Genomic DNA, 18,891 nt, shown 5'->3' with positions numbered 1-18,891 from the left:
GGGGGGGGAACCTGGGAGAAAAACAGGAAAAGATGGGTGGGAATTGGCCATGTACTCAGCTTGTACTCGTACTGAACCGAATTAGTAGCTGGTTACTAACATCAGGGCTACTCCTCCTAAAGTAATAACATATCAGAGGAAAAGACGGTGCTAGGAAATAATTCCGACGGCAATACCGCCAACTACGTTTGTAGTATCCGTAACAGGAAGAACCATGTAGCATGGCTGCCATCAACGTTGGCGCTATTAAATCCGCAGTACTAGTACGAGTGCGTGACGAGTTTGTGCGAGTATTGATACTTGATATTGCTAGTAATACGAAAAAGGTTTTGTTCGGTCGGTTGCTGCACTAACCAGCATGCCGGGATATACTCGGAAGACAAGCCTTATTCCTTTTTTGTCAGAAAAGACTCATCACATACATCCCACTATGGAATGGGTCGCCGCGATCACATTTCTGCGAGCGATATAAGGTGCTACGTCGCCATCTATCGCCCCTTGTACAAAGTACCGGGCCTTGTATTACTCAGTAGCTGCGATGCCACCCCCGACTTATTGCACTTACTACTACTACTGCTACTTGCTACTACTGTAACAGTAATACTACTGCGCTAGCTAGATAGTAACGTATCCTTGGTGTCGCAGACGCTTGTGAGACGCCTTCCGGCCCAGAAGGTATCACGGTACAGAGAGGCAACAAGATGCATACAAGTGTATGTATGTATATGTATATCGACACATCGCAGTTGAATGATATACTTAATCAGATGTGTCTCTACCATCGCTTTCAGATTATCCATGTTCGAGTTAACAACTGGAGGACATGTTGTTTTCTTCGAAGTGTATCCGATAGAGTCGACGGTGAATACTTCAAGAGTTTGATGAATGTAGACGTTTTATACTATGATCGACCGTAAATACGCTCATCCGTAGCCAATCTTGTGCGGTAAGAGAGGTGTAGCCTCAAGTACGGATACTTGGAGCGAAATTTGGCTTTACCCTTGTGTTTCTGTTATCCACAAGCATCTGCGACACCAAGCAGATACAGATGACTCCCGCCTACATGTAGTTGTTCAAGCAGCCTCACAGGGTCGAGACCTTCCTTGATAGTGGCCCTTTGATGCTGACCAGGTCTCCTGGGAACAACACTAACAGGGCCTCCGGTCTCTATGCGTAGAAGGTGGACCGCCCATGGTGGGTGGAGCTCAGTGGAGGTGGGGGGGGAGGGATAGCCCGTACGAGCTACTGGGCCAAGCTTTTCCCCTTGGGTCAAGCCCTCCAGGCTCCAGCTGATCTGTATACGAGTACGGGGCCTTGGAGTAATAGTGTCTCTTTTCTTGGCCTGGACCAACGTTCTAGGTTTGAGATGGAGGAGGAGGATTTGTTTTTCTTTTGTAATCCTCTATTTCCCTGTTTCCCTTTCTTTTTTTTTAAAAAAAAAATATTAAAAAAGATGTAGGATCGCTTTTGTCCTACTACCTGACACGCCGTAGAATCCTAGTGGGGATATACACGTGCTCATGGATTTATCAGTAGCAATTACTCAATGTCACACACACAGAGACTTACACCCCACACTCGACGCGAAATGAACAGGCAGGTGATATATACATATACGGAGTATACACGTAAATAAAAACGGTCAGGACACTTGCCCATTCATGCCAAACTTCCCATCCACAAGTCATGTGTCGTCAAGTCCCTTCCCCCTCTCAGCACCAACGCTGTTACGATATCACTACGATACTATCCCTCTGGCCCTGCGGGGACAACTCCCCGATTCTATGTGCGTCCGGAACCATCGATCGACGGTATGGACCAGTCTAGACCAACGCGGCAATTTAGCTTCCATTGGGAGGGGGAGTTCAAACAGCAGATGGAGCCCATTGTACATGACATTAACTTTCTCTCTCTTGTTCTGATTTTAATTGCCTGCGCACTCTGCGCCTACAGAATATTTCCTCCCTCTTTTCATTGGTCTTCCTCATGGACTATCTCGTCCATTACAGGGTATGTAGTTTACCATTTACAGGGCATTTAATCCGCTGCCCCCCCCCCCCTATGTTAAAAAGGGTTCGCCACGCTCTCTCTCTTACTTGCCATGGCTTGCCCGGGGACCGGGGGGGGGGCTTGGGTTGAGGATCGTGTGAGGTACCGTACTCATCATCACTCGTTATACGCTACTCGTGTCAGTGTCAGCTGCCATGGAGAGCGTGCACCACCTTCACCTTCTCTGGTCATGTCGAAGACAAAGATAGGGCTCAAGGCTCATTTATACAGCCATGTAATTATACAACAACGGTGGAACAGGGCTAAGAAAAGGCGTCGCAGCCACTGGAAAGAAAAAAAGAGGCATCATTATATTCCATACGCATGCACACACGGTGACACACCACATCGGTTAACACTCAGACCACCCCATGCATGCTATCGCCTGCCGAGTATTGTCCGACGTGGAATATTCCTCCGTATGACGGCTGGCGCCTGTACGTATCAATGGAAACATTAATAATAATAAAAAGCGGATTTCAACCGTCCATTGCCTTGATTGACTCCATACTCGTATGCACGACACCAGACGGCTCCCTCATATATGCCTACCCAACCACAAAGACTTACCACACCCGATGAGCCGCCAAATACCAGATCGCTTCGATACTAGAAAGAAGAGGCGTCTCCTAGTTTCCATACACATGTAGAACGGGGACCGGGCTTGCGTGTCCCAGCCTAGGAGGATGGTGCCAAGCTGCGGAGGACCCCCAATGGTGGATCAGCAACGGGCAGCGCGGCGGGGTCCATGACCGCTGCATGAATCTTGGTCCTTGATATTGCCCTGGTCGGGCTCCCGCAGCATGCGGTCGTCATCACCCTTCGCCGTTGCTGTGCTGTTGGGTACTATGTTTGGTGAATGAGGGTTATAGACGTAGTATTGTTACCGCCAGCTCCAGTCGCATCAGGCACTAGCATATCCTCATGAACGACAAACACCTTGTGCTATCCTGTTTTTGCTTTCCCCTCTTCCTTGATCGGACACAGTTCCGCTCGCTCTTTTATGGGAGAATTAGCCTGCATTACTTCCGTCTCGCCACAAGCATCGTGGTCCCACGTAAGGTGAAAGGTGCTTCGAGTACTTGACGTTGGGATCCTCATGTGTAAAGCTTGTTTCAACCGGCCACATCTCACGTCTGCCGGGAGTTGTGCGCAGAGCGAGCGAGCGAGCCCTTATGTTTGGGCAAACATTCCCTTGGGCAGACTTCGCCACATCGGGCTCGGGACGCTTCGTCATCGATCTTCTCGCCGTATTGATTCCTGGCTTAGAGGTCTCCAAACTCCCCAAGCTGGGCCTTTCTGGGGTAGTGTCAATATGAGTATCTGGCTTGTGGCTGCTGCGACATTCGGCAGCTCGTTCATCTTAGACTTCGCTAGATATCTTCACTTCTTGTTCGTCGGCTTCCTAGACTGCCGCTGTGCATCTCATAGCAGCTCCGATCACGACGAGGTGAAAGCCGAGCCCCGCTATCCCAAGCACCCGACTGAAGTCGTGCCCGAGGCAATCCACAGGCTGGGTCTGGACCGGTGGCGGCACAATTTGAAGCGCCGAGTTGGGGGCATCACGGGTGGCATCGTTCCCTTTTCTTCCCTCTGGAGGCACGTTTATCGGCTCCCTCGAGGGTGTCTTGGAAGCACAAAAATTATGGGATTAGCTCCCGACGCTTGACCTTTCTTGTTTCATTCTGAGACATCGAGACGGCTTTGGACTGACCTATGCAGCATGCCTCGGTGCTCCGCTATATTCTTGGGACCCAGGAACGAGGCAAAAAAAGGCCACGAGGCTGTCAAGGCTGGAAAGGGTCTGGACAAAGTCGGACATGGCACATCCAGTTTTCAGGGTCCATCGTGTCCAGCCCCGGAACCTCCCGCATAAAAGAGAGAGACGTTCTCGAGAATGTTGACATTCTTCAACCTCTCATACCTTATCTTCCGGAGTTGAAGATAAAATCCTTGCTGACAGGCTGTGGTGCAGTCATGAACCTCTGTAGGCCTGGTTGAGTAAAAGTTAAACGTTGTTGTGACTGTGGAATCCCGAAGAGATCTTCCTCGTCGATTACAAGGCCGTCTCTTTCCCAGCACCTCTCAGGCTCTTATCACTGTGGATGGCCGTGGATACGAGTATGCGGCGAGGACGATTGTACGCGTACACTGCTGGAAGACTTCAGATTCGCGGAGAGCAATGCCGCGCTCAACAACACGAGCATCCTATTCATACGGATCACCTGTATTGAGGGCGGTGACGAGAGCCATGGCAGATACCGGAACACATGTGAGCGCCACGAGGTTTACACCGCACAGTTGAAAGCTCTCTCTGACAGCTTCGGGTCAATGAGGCCAGTTGATCGCTCAACTCTTGATCGATGCCGCCACCTTGAGAGGGAGGGTCGATGAAGTGCTGCTTACCTAGTGGAAAAGAGACGCAATACGGTTTCGTGACCTTCAGCGATACCTTTCAAGCGCCATCGCATAGGAAGAAGCCACATCTGTCCATGGCTTAACTACCAGTGCTGGGTTGGTTCATTGCCTGCTAACGCCCCTGCCTGCTCTACGTATGTGACATCAGCGAATAGGGCAAAACATCGGAAAATCGGCAAGAACGGGGCGAAAGGTCAAGATATTGGCAGGATCATATGTCGGCGGTAATCCTAGTAGGGCAAACCTTGCACAGAAGATGTGTAAAATGTAGGAGTGGTGGTACGATAATTCCGATACCGTAGTTGGCTGGACCGACCCGAAGGCAGAGTACACGGCGCATCACCAGTGTCGGCAACCAACACCGTCCTGCTACCCGTGCTCGCAGAAGCGTTTGGTGAGGGCATTAGCATCACACATGGCAGGATGAAGGCTGCATGGAGGAAAAGAACCAATGCTGCGCTTCAGTGAGTGCAGCTGCCAGCGCCAGCCATCATCTTGGTCACATCTGTGAGCGGCAGATGCGCAGCTCTTTACTGGTCACATCCCCGGTCAAGCCCCCACAAACGTCCCAACCCACCAGGCCAATGGCACCCAGCATCTCAGAATCCGGGCGCTTAACCACCCAGGTTGCCAGCATGAGGCCCCTCACGGACAGCCAGTCATTGGCCTCTTTTCAGCCATCATCACCTTTTGGCACTTTGTTCCCACGCACGGCAGCATGCGTAAGCCTACTCCCACATCCCCGGCGGCAGAGAGCAGGCGAGACAAGGAGCGATCCTTAAAGGTCGTTCCCCTCTCATTCATCACTCTCTTGCTCAGCCTTTTGTCCGGCCTCCATCTGAGCCTCGACAAACAACCACACGTGGGAGTGAGAGAACGTATTTATCCTCCATAGCCCCCTCTGTTGAACAGCAGCGGACTTTTGCATCCCTTCTGTTCTTGTTCTCCTTCTCGCGGCCCTGGCGCTCGGTAAATGAGAAGCCGGTTTCCCATCTGGTCCCGCTTGCTGGCGAGCAACCAAGAAGAGAGAGCATCACCTGAAGAAGCAGAACCCTTGAGTGGCTTCATTGACGAAAACACCATGCCTACACTCAAGCAGCGCTGGTCCGAGAGGACATACCGAATCTTCCACCGACAGTGGCCTCGGCCAGCCCACCGAGCCATCTGGTGGCTCATGGCTCTCGAGCTTGCCGGCCTCGTCCCCGCCCTCGTCATCTACGGCATCTCTCAGCCCGACCTGTACCGCACCAAGCTGTGGAGGATCGGCTTCGAGAACAAGCTCAACTCAAACCCCAACATCATCCTTTACGCCTACGCCAACCACAAACCTCTTCCTCATGTGGCCCTCGTCTGGTCCAGGACGTGAGTCTCATCCCCCCTAGGTCCCGCATGCCCTCTTATGTCGTCTAACGTCGTTCCTTGCAGCTTGACCGACTTCAACGTCGCCATCTCGGTCATCTCCCTCTTCGTCCTCCTCACCAAGCTTATTGCCTTCATCATGAAGTGGTGGTACCCGCTCATCGCCCTCTTCGCCAACCTGGCTCTCACCATCCTCTACCTCGTCAGCACGTACGGTCAGATCGGCCCCGACTACACAGACGAGCGATACCCGTCGCCCGTTGCGTGGTACCTCCGCTATGGTTGCGAAATGGCTAAGCCCTGGAATGCGTACAACTCGTGTCGCATCGCCCAGGGCTCCCTATTTGTGTCCCTGTACATGATGTAGGTGGATGCAAATTTGCACCGTGTAGCATCACGGCTAGAACTGCTTGCTGACTTGTTTCCGTCAACCGAATAGGGTCATCTACCTCCTCAACTTCGGTTTCGCCTGCTGGGCAATGAAGCCCAACAAGGAGCTCAACGATGTGGAGGATTTTGATGACGATGACTCAGTATCGGGCCACGAGATCAAGAACTGGGAGATGCACAGCATGAAGTCCTCGGTCGACATCAGAGGCACGCCCTTCACCCCCCGAACCCAAGCCTTCCACGCCCTGGACAATCGCCCTTCGTCCAGGTATCGTTGAGGCGGAACTTTTTATTGTATAGCAATCATACCAGAATGTGATGACTTTTGTTTCTAGAAGATCAGGGACAGGAGCAAACTGAATTATGTTTGGTGGATCTCTCCTTTTGTCTTTTTTTATTATTATTTGGCGTACGGACGGATGGCGAATACCTATATTATTTTGATTGTAGCAAGATGATGGAATTGATAGCGACCTTTGTTTGGAAATTACGCATGGCCTCGTGGGCATATGATTTGGTTTCCATTACATGAGTTTGATGCGCTCCGTCTGTACGTACTGCAGATGAAGCGTATTATTACCACTTCTAGTAGAAATACTCTGTAATACTCTGTTTTAATGCTGCTACTTGAGGCCGAATGACTCCAGGCCAGAGAGCCGGATAGTTGCCGGTCGCGGCGCGGAAACCCCCCACCAAGACGTCATCCATTGGCCTGGTCGGGAGGGTTGCCCCTCTTCCACCTTCCGGCTCTCTTTCTACCAGATACCCATCTTCAACCACTTATCTTCGGTAAACTCCACAACCCGTGTGTGCTGTCACGCCTTTTCCAACCGATCAAGCCCGTCTTAGAAGGAGAGGAGAGGGTACAAAGAGGGGCCTGTCCCAAAGAGGGTCTTTTAGTTTACTTTCTTCTTCTTCTTCTTCTTCTTCTTCTTCCTCTTTCGAGATAATGTTCAAGAGACTGGCTGCTGCTCATAGACTACCAGCACTACGATTTGGAGCGGCATTCACGCATTCCACTGTCAGAAGAGCTTCAACCATGGCACCTCAGGTTCGTTCGCAATCCCCTTGGGACTGGATAGTCTTCCTCCCGTTGTCTCCCTCGGTTCACCGGTCCTCTCTCACAATCCCTGGCCTCTTCGATTGAATGAGGGACTGGTTGGATTGATATTGAGGAGGGAAAAGAGGATAGTCGGAAGAGCTTGAAGCATGGCTGACCATTGAACCCTCCGGAACCACAGCTCAAGGACCCTTCTCTGCTTAAGCAGAATGTCTGCTTCGTCAATGGCGAGTGGAAAGCCGCCAAGTCCGGCAAGACGTTTGAGGTGACTGGTAAGTGGTAGCGAGCTACCCAATCCAGATAAGAGAGCAGGAGGGGCTGATATAGATTCTTTGGAAACAACACAGACCCCGGAACGGGCAAGCTAGTGGGAACCAGCCCCGAGTTCACGGCTGAAGACACGCAGGAGGCCATCGACGCAGCAAGCGTGGCTCTCTCTTCGTTCCGCAAGCTGACGGGCCGCGAGCGCGCCAGGCTACTCCGCCGGTGGTACGACGAGCTGGTGGCTAACGCCGAGGACATTGCGACGCTCATCACGTGGGAGAACGGCAAGCCGCTGGCGGATGCGCGGGGCGAGGCGACGTACGCGGCCAACTTCTATGAGTGGTTCAGCGAGGAGGCGCCGCGGATCTACGGCGACACCATCGGCACGGCGACGGCCAGCAACCGCGTGGTGACGTACCGAGAGCCCATCGGTGTGTGCGGTTTCATCACGCCCTGGAACTTCCCGGCGGCCATGATCACGCGCAAGGTCGGCCCGGCGCTGGCGGCCGGGTGCACCGTCGTGTGCAAGGCGCCCGGTGAGACGCCCTTCACGGCGCTGGCCATCGCCGAGCTGGGCGTGCGCGCGGGCATTCCCAAGGGCGTCTTCAACGTGGTGACGGCCCTGAACAACACCATCGAGGTGGGCCAAACGCTGACGAGCGCGCCGGCCATCCGCAAGGTGTCGTTCACGGGCTCGACTGGCGTCGGCAAGGTGCTGATGAAGCAGTCGGCCGACACGCTCAAGAAGCTGTCGATGGAGCTGGGCGGCAACGCGCCCCTGATCGTCTTCGACGACGCCGAGCTGGATGTGGCCGTGGCGGGCGCCATCACGTCCAAGTTCCGGTCGTCGGGCCAGACGTGCGTGTGCGCCAACCGCATCTACGTCCAGAAGGGCATCTACGACGAGTTCGTCGCCAGGTTCGCCGCCAAGGTCAGGGAGTTCAAGGTCGGCAACGGCTTCGACGAGGGCACCACCCACGGACCCCTGATCCACAGCCGCGCCATCGAGAAGGTCGACGCCCACGTCCGCGACGCCGTGACCAAAGGCGCCACCGTCCTCGTCGGCGGCCAGAAGCTGCCCAACCTTGGCTCCAACTTCTTCCAGCCCACCGTCATCCGCGACATGACCTCGGACATGGACATCGCCTCCCAGGAGACTTTTGGCCCCGTCGCCGGCATCTTCCCCTTCTCCTCTGAGCAGGAAGTTGTCTCCCTCGCCAACAAGGCTGAGGTCGGCCTCGCCGGCTACTTCTTCTCCCGCGACATCGAGCGCGTCTACCGCGTCGCCGAGGCCCTCGAGGTCGGCATGGTCGGCGTCAACACTGGCCTCATCTCCGACACGGCCGCGCCCTTCGGCGGTGTCAAGCAGAGCGGTTTCGGCAGGGAGGGCTCCAAGTACGGTATTGAAGAGTACCAGATCATCAAGACTATCACATTTGGTGGCATGGGAAAGCCCCTGCAGTCATAAGTGGTACGGAGAGTGAAGAGTACAGTAGCGATCAGGGAAGAATCTAGCCATGTCGAATTATATCCAATTGAAATATGAATGGTTGTCCATACGTCATAGTAAGTGCATCGCATCTCTGTAGCGGGTTGTCTTGTAAGACCGACTGACCGTCGAACCTATGGCCAAACAGTCAATAAGGTAGGACAAGCAAGACAGGACAAGACAGGCAGGATAAGACAAAAAAACTTGATGATGTGTGTGATACAAAAATCAGGAAAAAAAAATTGATCGCGGCAGGGTTCGAACCTGCGACCTTATGTGAATCAGTACAGTATAATTCTGTAAGACATACGCGATAACCACTACGCTACGCGATCTTACTTTTTTTGAGAACGCATTTGGATACTAATATACTACTTGGACCCCTAATACAGGGGTAGGTAGTGAGAACTGTCCAGCTATGTGATCCGAGCTCTACGAGTACTCCAGTATTGATTTGTAGAAGTAACGTCGACTACATTTTGGACAACCCCGATTTGGAATTCTTTCCTCGTTACGACATCTTATCACCACTACCATCACCTCCTCCTCACAGACAATGGCTTCCCGATTCAGTGCGCCATTGAGGCGTGCTATCGTTTCTATAGAAACGTATGATACTTTTTAATTCCTCATATCTCATATGTTGAAAGAAGGATCAAAAAAGACAAAGGGGGGGTGGAAGAAAGCTGACCAGACATCTCAACAATTCAGGATTCGATTCCCACCTTCCTACCGCCCGTTGGCCATGGCAGCAATAGCAGCACCCATCCGGACGTTTTCCGCATCGACAGCACTCTACAAGAAGCGCAAGATTGCACCGGCGAGCAACAGCCCAAACAACAACAACGGCGGCAGCAGCAGCAAGGCAATGTATTCACCCACCAAAGTCGACGGCGGCAGCAGCAATGGTGGAGCACAGCCAGACCCGGAGGACCCTCTCAACTTCTCCGCCGTGACAGAGGCGTACGCCCCGATCGACGCACACTTCAAGTCGCAGCTTCACAGCCTCCTTAACGGCGGGCGGTTCAACCCCGACTCGCTGGGCGGGCTGCAGGTGTCGGTGAAGACGCAGGTGCCGGCCGACGACGGCACTGGCGCGGTTCTGACGGACGTCGAGACGTTCCCCCTCCGGGAGCTCTGCCAGGTGGTCCCCCGCCCGGGTCGCACCATCTCGCTCCTCGTCAACGAGCGCGACTACGTCAAGCCCATCATGTCGGCGGTGCAGGCGTCGCCCGACTTCAACCAGCAGCCGCAGCGGTCCGACGACAACGACCTGGAGCTCGTGCTGCGCGTCCAGATGGAGCGCAAAGAGGACCTGATCCGCCGGCTGCGCGACGCCACCCAGACGTGGAGGGACCGTGTGCGGCACGCCCGCACAAAGCACGACAAGGTTCTCAAGGAGTGGAAGAAGAACAAGGTCCTCACCACCGACGTCGCGCGCAAGGCCGAGACAGAGCTGCAGAAGCTGCAGAATAAGAAAATGAAGGAGATTGATGACGAGGAAGCTCGTGCCATGAAGCAGCTCGAACGCAATTCTTCCTAAAGTACTTGTGGTCTTGTATATCGGCAGTCGAAGAAGAGGGGGGGGAAAGGCATTTGAGAAACTTTTTTCTTTGTACAAGTAGCAGTGTGTATAGATATATATAGTATTACAGGACTCAATTGTACAGTAGTTAAGCATTTCTTCCCTCTCACACTCATTTGACAAGACATATCAGGTGGTCACATGATCTTCCTTTCTTCTTCTGCGACTTCTCTCTCATGCCTTGGCCTCCTTCTTCTTGGGCGCAGCCTGCTTGCTCTTGGCCAGCATGGTCGAGAGTTTGGCCTCAAAGGCTTTGCGCTCCTTGGGACCCCACGTCTCAGAGCGGAGGTGCCAGTTGCGCGAGATGCCCACGGGGTCGGTGGCGTACTCGAGGGTGTCGTGGCGTCCGGCGACGGCCCCGTCGAGGATTGCTTTGCGAGCCTCCTCGTCAAGGTCGCGGATGATAGGGTCGGTGGCGATGGCCGATTCGTCCTTGCCGGCGGCGAGGGCCTTCTCACGGCGCACCCGCTGCATGTATTCCTCCGTGCGCTGGCGCGACTCGGTGTCGGCAAAGTAGCGCAGCCCGCGCTCTTTGAGGTCGAGGGCGTACATTGCGGGCGTGAGGCCGGCCGGCCGGCCGACGCGGTCTGCAGTGCCCAGCGCGCTAAGGCTCTCGTGGATGCGGGCGGCGGGGCCCGTCGATGACGACGGCACAGCGGGCATCTCGCGAGCTAGCGACTCGCGCGTCAGCTCCGGCTTGTACGTCGTCTCGACGCCAAACCGCATCGCCTGCTCAAGCGCGTGCTCCGACGGCTCCACAAGCTCCGACTCGTCCACGTAGCGGTCATCTCTAAACGACCGCGCACCGTCCTCCTCACCCTCCCCGCCCTGCTTTCGGCGGCGGGCAGCACCCTGCGCGGAGGCTCCCCGTCCACCTTTGCGGCCGCGCTGTGCTCCCCGGGCGGCACCGCCACGGCCACCGCCCCGAGCTCCAGACTGCCCAGCAAATCTGCTGCTGCCGTCACCCGTCGGGCGGGAGGCACTTCCGCGACCACCCCTCACGCCGGCACCACCACGGCTGCCCCGAAAGCCGGCACCGCCGCGGCCGCGAAGACCACCCCTGGGGAGGGACCTGATGTCCACGACCTTAGGTTGCTGCTGTTGCTGGGGAGGGATGGCACCGCCAGTCTGCGCGGGCCTGTTGGCGGCCAAACTCTTGATCTCGTTGACGTTGGCCTGGGAACGCTGTCGTGCAGGAGAAGGGGCACTGTCGCTGCTGTTTCTGCTGGCGGGCTCGTCGGCGAGAAAGTACGGCGATGTCGAGAATTGGCGAAAGTAGGGGCTCATCTGGACGACGGTCCGCGTCGCCTGGTCGAGGTCCGCGGGCCGTGCCCGACGGCACATGGTCTGAAAGGCGTGGCGATTCATTATCGTAGCAGATCTTCCTTCTCTCCTTTTTTTTTCTCGGCAGGCTCGCAATCGTCGCCGAGCGTGATGGGGCGGAGAAGTCCTGCTTGGATTGATGGTGGATGGCTTCAATTTTCTGGGGGGTTCTGGGGGCGGCATGGAAACTTGTCGCTGGGACGAATCTTTCCCATAAGTGCACGTGACTAAATACGGGGGGAGGGAGGGCGACCCACCACCCCAGGCAACATGAACCACCACGATGAACAGGAATTGGAGGGTTGTTCAAGAAACCTAAGGATGCTATTTTATCCCGTAAGACCACGTCAGTTTTCGCAAAGCGGTGTTGATGGTACAGGCTGCAGGATGAGGCGGGGGAATGTCTCTACCTACCTAGGCGGCTTTTCTCCCCCCTAATTCTCTCCACGCCTCTCTTGACATCCCTTCCACGATACTCTGTACTTAGTACGCGATAGCAACCACGGGTCGTTCGAGCAGCTTTTTCTCCCGGGACGGGTAAGCAGCCTGAACCGCATCCATCAATCAAGGACAGCTCGCCTCAGAGGCCAGAGCCTGATAACGCAACCCTAACCATTCCCCCTTCCCCGATAGCCCCAGACAGAGCAGTACTGGTAGTATCAATATCTGGTGCGGTATTCGACACAGCTTGGCTCCCCTCCTACTCATCAGACAGCTACTTTGCTTCTCTGCTAGACACACCGTGATTGTGTGCCAGGAAAGCTGTCTGGGCGTATCACGCGGTCGCACTACGCCGTATTTCCGGACCATAGCCAACACCAGAACATACAGAGCACGAGCAGAGAGGGCACCATGGAATCCTCGACGGTGGGGCTGAAGTACTCCGCCTTTGTCTCGCAGATCTCCTGGGTGGACGAGTGGCTAGACAAGGACCCCGGCTATCAGACCGGTCGTTCGCGGCCCCTGGTGAATGGCTTCAGAAGCCAAAGACAAGGACGGAGACGTCGAGACGATCCCGGACAGGTACCGCTCTCTCCAGGCTGCAAATCATGACGTCGACGACGCCCAGGTCCCCAGAACCATCTCTCATCAAGACACGGGGGCAAAAGGAATCATGTCGGAGCATAGTAGAGGAGAGTAGTAGTGTATAAGTGAAGAGAACTACCTTGTGGTAATAAAACAATAACCCGGCAAGAATAACATGAGACCTCTCTTGTCTTCCGTTGTGTACGCTCACGAAGGGCGCGCTCAGTTGAACTGTCTTCCCAGGTTTGATAATGGGGAAATCGCTGGCCAAATCCTAGCCTTTCATAATGAGATTCCCGGCCATTGATAAACAAATAAAAAAGAGAATCATGGCCTGATAAAATGTTGAGATAAAGTAAAAGAAAAGAAAGAAAGCAAGCATAGAACCATGTACCAGGCAGGTATCGACACATTCCCATTGAATTCCCAAGGCGCCTTTTGACTAGTTGTAAGATGACAACTTTGCAAGAAAATGATGAAAAAAGAAAAGAGAAGACGCCGAGTCCCGCGAGAGGTGTAATCTGCAGAGTTTCATGGTATAGCAATGGAGAGTGAAAAAGACCTCTTCAGAGTGATGATTGATCCACATGTCCATTCCAGGAACAACATGTTGACGACCATGTCTCTTTCTTTCATCCTGTTATCAGGAGCATGACCCTATTGGGGTCAAGAAGCGTAAAAGGAACAGAAACCTTTCGCTGTCCAGTCTCCGGTTTTCACGCCGAGACAATTATACCAAGGCCCATGCCTGTCCAATACTCGGGAAGGGTTGTTCCTCCCCGCGCTCTGATTCTCCAAGAAATAGAGGACATGGACTTGTTGTCTTGGTTCTCTTTCTTGTTCCCTACGTCTCTGGGACTTGGCGTCCCTTTTTCCTTTCTTCGCCTTTCTCGCTTCCCGTAGGCCCTTAAGATCGCTCGAGTGGACACAACTCGTATAGTAATGACGTGTGTCTCTCCTTCCTTCTTCGAATCTAACTTCTTCTTCTTCTTCGAGTAAGAACCGCATAGTTTCGATGAATATTCGAAAGAACGGGCATCATTAGACGCTCTGGGGGTGGACACTCGCAGGCTATATGTATGTCAGTACACATTTGATAAGACCTCTGGCAGATGTGCCTCTCGCGGAATATGATGGACAGTGAAACTGGAGATGGTAGGTGACAAACGTACCGGGCTATTGAGCATCTGCTGTCTCTTATTCCTGCCCTTCTTGATATGGTTCTTGAGTGCGCTCGAGTCCAGCGGCTTGATCAACTCAAAGCTGCACAGTAGCTCTGACGAGACGGACATAACGGCACCCCAGTTATCGAATTCACCGCAGTACTATACACCCACCGTTAGTCTTCATTCTTTTTCTCCATCTCGTCTCTCTCTTTTTTCCCTCCTTCTTTTCTGTATTCCTTCTGAGAAAGCAAGGGATGACTCACATTCGGCGCAGAAAAAACTGTGACGAGGACCTTGTCGTTGAAAAACTCGTACCCGTCCTCGACAACCATGTGGGCGCGACATATGAGGTCAAAGTCATGCACGGCAAGGAAGTCGGTAATAACGCGCTTGCCAAAGCAGTAACTGACACCTCTCTCATTCGGCTCCCAGTCCGAGTCCATGTCGGCGGGGTCAGACCAGAGCAGGTCGTTTAGGAGGCCGTAATCGGGAACATCGGTGGGGCGGGCAATGTTGCGGATATCGTCCATATGGCTGAGGGCGGGAGAGAGACCACCGTGGACGCAGAATATCTTGCCGGCGACGATGGAGGCAATAGGCAGGGTGTTGAAGCAGTCGATAAAAGTCTTCCAGATCTTGACGTTGCAACGCCGCTTGCACTCGTCGTAGAAGCCGTAGACGCGGGTGACGTTTGCGCACTCGTGGTTGCCGCGCAGCAGGAAAAAATTTTGGGGATACTTGAGCTTGTAACACAGGAGGAGCAGGATGGTCTCGAGGGACTGCTTGCCGCGGTCGACGTAGTCGCCCAAGAACAGGTAGTTCGCGTTGGGGGGGAAGCCGCACATCTCAAACATGCGGATCAGGTCCGTGTACTGGCCGTGGACGTCGCCGACAATCTTGACCGGGGCATCGAGCTCCAGCAGGGCGGGTTGGCTGAGCAGCACCTCACGGGCCTGCTGGCAGATGGCGACAATCTCGGCGTTCTTGAGACAGACGGCCTTGGTCGTCTTGGCCGAGTACCCCGCATCCAGGAGCCGCTTGATGAAGTCGTCCAGATCGATATCCTTGATGTCCGACATGCTCATGTTGGGCCCCGACTCGCCCTTTGTCGGATCAGGCGGCGCCGCCACGATGACCGGGTTAACAGCGTTTTCACGCTTCACCAGGATCGAAGCCCCCGGCTGCAGGGTCGACGTGTTGGCGTTGGCCACGGCCCCAGGAGGCTGGTCGGACACGTGGTCAACCTCGCCCGACGCCTGGGCGGCTGACAGGTCAGAGTGCTGGCCGCTCTTCATCGACTGCGACTGCACGGGTGACGGCGGGGGCTGGTCGTCGAGAATGGGTGAGTCCATGGCTGATGCCGCCGACGTCAGGTCGGTCGAGGCCGACCTCATGTGTGGCAGGTCGGACCGGCTGTTGCGTGAGGCGCTCGAACGGCGGTTCTTACCTGAGCGAACCGAGGCGGCGCCGTCGACATTGCTGTTACCGTTGCTGCCACTTGAGTTCTCACCGTTCACCAGGTTGGACGAAGCACGCGGGCTGTCGGTCTTGGCGCCGCCGCTGCCGCCGCTGCCGCCGGGAATCTTGGACCGCAGAGACCGAAACGATCGCGACGACTCCTTGGTGTCCGACTTGCTCAGCGATGGGTATGACTGGAAGGCATCGTTGCCGGAGCCGCCACCTTCTTTGGAGCTCTGGTTGCCCATGGCGTATATGTATGTGCGTATGTAGGTGGATCTCTCCCAACAGAGGGAAGGAGGCGATTGCAATTGACCGGCCGAGGCGCCGAGAAGTCAAAAGTCAAAGCTCCAGTCTCGGATATTAGCGGCCTCGCTCTCCGAAGGTTGCGGGGGACAGACTGATTGCGTTTGCGTGCGTGTCTCTTTTTCTGCTCTGCTCGGCTGATCCGAGGGCGTACGAGAGGCCGTTCTGGGGGAAGCGAAAGAAAAAGAGGGAAAAGTGTCGAGTTTCAGCCAAGGATATTTAAAAGGACTAGAGCGATTGAAGAGGATGGGTCTGCACCGAAGAGTGCGGACAGGGCTGCGCTGAGTTGATAGGAGTCGCAAATGTAGCAGTGCAGGATTACTATGACAGTGAAGCTGCTGATAGATGACGATGCGGGCGACGGTCGGGCGGTGGAGATCGGGCGGTCTAGAATCGAGAGGGGAGAGAAGTTGGTTGGGCTGACGTCGGGCGCAGAAGATATGGATTCGATCAGAGTATAGAAAGGCAGCGTGCGAAGAGAGAGACAGCGATATGAGGACCGAGAGTAGCGGCCAAAGAGGGAGGAAGGAGGATGAAGAATCCTTGGTGTTGGTTGCAATGGGGAAAAATGGTTTTCAGACCGAGGAGGGGAACGTAGAGGGAAAGAGAGATGGGGAAGAGGTGAGAAGTGGACTATTAGCTGCGGGGAGGCGAGAGTCTGCAAGCGGCCGCCACTGAGGAATGGATCAAGCTGGGGGAGGGGGGGTTACAAAGGGACAAATCTTGTCCAAAAAAATATATTGGTTGAAAGGGTTGAAGAAGAAAGGAGATGGCTATGAGAATACATTGAATGTAATCCACACACGTTTTTCGCATTTTACTTTTTTGCACTTCTTTCTTGTCTCCATCAAATAATCTACCAGTAAACCCAGAGTAAGAGGCCTGTACATGCATCTATGGTACATACGAGGAGACCCTCAGGCGTCACTTGGTTGGGCGGGCTGGTGCCGGGGCAGATCTTAGCGTGGTCTATCTCTACTCATAGACTTTTCGGTGTGCAGTCCTTTGCAATGAATGAGCAGCTGATGTGCTAATACTGTCTTCGGTGACATTGCGGGCTAATGCTAGCAATGATGGCCTTGAATTATGATCTACTCCGGTAGAGCACCAGCAGCAGTACTGAAGCTCTACTAGAGGGGTACTGCTACTACATATGCACGCGTAGTAATGATAATCCCCCAAGTGTACGGGCTTGGAGATGTGGTTTGATCTGTCGTTGGAAGCAGCACTGCGGATTAAAAAAGGGCCGGTCAATGCAAACCCATTCACGTATCACTATCATTCCAACTAGCAGTTTCACGGTCTTCACCTTCACGCGCATCAGTAAGACAGGCGGTATAGATCTCGAGACGTTTGCAATAGGATCTATGATGAGCCGCATGTTGAGAGTCTGAGACATTGGGCGGCAGCTCCTCTATAATCTATCCCATGTCGTCACTCGCAGTGTCTGATAGATTGGAAATCCCCAGCTTTTTTTTTTTTCTCTTTTTTTTTGTTTGGTTCTCGTCCGCAGATTACCCTGTATCTGTCCAGACCGGGACAGAAATCACTGCAGCCACGAAACACAGCGACGATGATTCATCTACCCGTATACTTGAGGGTTGTATGATTAATAAGATGGCCTTCAAAAAAAGGGATATGGTCTGACTGGCTCAACTGTCGGCAAGTTCCAACTGTGTGCCGTATCAGCTTATTTCATCAGTACGAGCTTGATGAACAAGCTATTCTGACAAACCACCAAGTCGACAATCACCATTAACACCACACGGTTATGAGCAATAGACACTGTTACGATTGTTGGTGACGGCGGAGATCAACAACACTTTGATAACTCGGCCGCCAAGATGATGGTTACGTGTCGTGCGCCTCCCAAACGATTACGAGTTTGGACTGCACTACGGGGAACTACAGAGAAACTGGTAACTAAGTTAAGTGGTCTTGCGTCTCGGTAGTCGCAGTCGTACCAAGGTCCCTCTAGCGCGAGGGTAGGACAGATGGAAACACGTGACATATATGCTCGGTACAGCGCACTTTGGGGAATATACAGTACCATGTCATTACAGCGTCGTAGAACCGGGCCATGGGTTCTCGGAATACGACGTATGACGCTTACTTCTACCCCATATCGCTGCTGAAATATCGATGCGTATTCCGTGCAAGTAAGACTGTGACTTATATACAGGGTTAGAGTGTGTCTTGGATTCTTGACAGCTCCTGTCTCTGTATCATGTTTTCAAAATGTTCGATTACGAGAGTTGGTAGCTGCGTCCATCAGAGGCCGCCAAGACGACGAAGGCCCTGGGCCCCCAGCACAGCACATGGTCAAGAGGCTGGGGAGATCGGCGAGTGCGATAGCGATCTTGGGTGAGACACACGGTGGGGGACACGCAGACACACAGACACACACGAGCTCGTAGCCGGTAGGATGGCCCATGGGAGGAGGGGGGGGGATGACTTTGGTTGGAAGTTGGCAGAGGAGACGGCGGGACAAGCGCACCATGGGAACATTGGGGAGCACAAGGATTGCTAAATATAGAGCGGCAGCTTGGAGATCCGCGACAAGCAGGGGGCTGTGCAGGTGCAGCGTGGGTAAGCTTGTCAGGACTTAGGAGGGACAGGCTACAGGCTACCACTGTGCAGCACAGCGTACGAGTACATTGCATTACGGGCAGCCCGTAAAGTTGCTGGCCGGGGAGGGAATTTGGTGCCGAGAAGACCGGGAGGATGCAAGCCACACGATATCCGCCACCGCCACGACATTGACTAGAAGAGGGCATGAATAATACCACGGCAAAGGGAGGAAGGATATAGAAATGAATTAAGATGGTGCTCATGTGAAGAGAAAAAGAGAGAAGACGAACTAGGAAAGAGACGCATTGATCAGACAATACATGAAATGGGATATCGGGGGATGGAACATCCGTCATCTAAGCTATGTCATACGAGTACTCGAGAAGAAAAAAGAAAAAAAGGGAGAACGCGTTGCGTGCAGCGTATT

At 53.9% G+C, this 18,891-nt stretch overlaps 4 protein-coding genes across 4 annotated transcripts; 2 read left to right on the top strand and 2 right to left on the bottom strand.

Moving 5' to 3' along the window:
• Positions 1 to 5,548: 5,548 nt before the first annotated feature.
• On the top strand, positions 5,549 to 6,494 carry GMORB2_3954 (Conserved hypothetical, protein; the record flags this gene model as incomplete). Its single annotated transcript, XM_035465930.1, has 3 exons — positions 5,549 to 5,829; positions 5,893 to 6,189; positions 6,266 to 6,494. 3 exons carry the CDS (start codon positions 5,549 to 5,551, stop codon positions 6,492 to 6,494), a joined length of 807 nt encoding a protein of 268 aa, XP_035323767.1.
• A 761-nt stretch (positions 6,495 to 7,255) lies between these two features.
• Positions 7,256 to 10,572, top strand: GMORB2_3953 (succinate-semialdehyde dehydrogenase / glutarate-semialdehyde dehydrogenase; the record flags this gene model as incomplete). The annotated part of the gene is made up of 4 exons (XM_035465929.1): positions 7,256 to 7,267; positions 7,458 to 7,548; positions 7,624 to 9,001; positions 9,741 to 10,572. 4 exons carry the CDS (start codon positions 7,256 to 7,258, stop codon positions 10,570 to 10,572), a joined length of 2,313 nt encoding a protein of 770 aa, XP_035323766.1.
• A 216-nt stretch (positions 10,573 to 10,788) lies between these two features.
• Positions 10,789 to 11,958, bottom strand: GMORB2_3952 (uncharacterized protein; the record flags this gene model as incomplete). The annotated part of the gene is made up of 1 exon (XM_035465928.1): positions 10,789 to 11,958. One exon carries the CDS (start codon positions 11,956 to 11,958, stop codon positions 10,789 to 10,791), a length of 1,170 nt encoding a protein of 389 aa, XP_035323765.1.
• A 2,046-nt stretch (positions 11,959 to 14,004) lies between these two features.
• On the bottom strand, positions 14,005 to 15,835 carry GMORB2_3951 (serine/threonine-protein phosphatase PP1 catalytic subunit; the record flags this gene model as incomplete). The annotated part of the gene is made up of 3 exons (XM_035465927.1): positions 14,005 to 14,034; positions 14,136 to 14,288; positions 14,393 to 15,835. 3 exons carry the CDS (start codon positions 15,833 to 15,835, stop codon positions 14,005 to 14,007), a joined length of 1,626 nt encoding a protein of 541 aa, XP_035323764.1.
• Positions 15,836 to 18,891: the final 3,056 nt, after the last annotated feature.

The sequence above is a fragment of the Geosmithia morbida genome, assembly GCF_012550715.1.
Source record: "Geosmithia morbida isolate 1262 chromosome Unknown scaffold_2, whole genome shotgun sequence".
In the NCBI taxonomy this organism is placed as follows: Eukaryota; Fungi; Ascomycota; class Sordariomycetes; order Hypocreales; family Bionectriaceae; genus Geosmithia; species Geosmithia morbida.
This window is presented reverse-complemented; position numbering and strand designations above follow the sequence as displayed.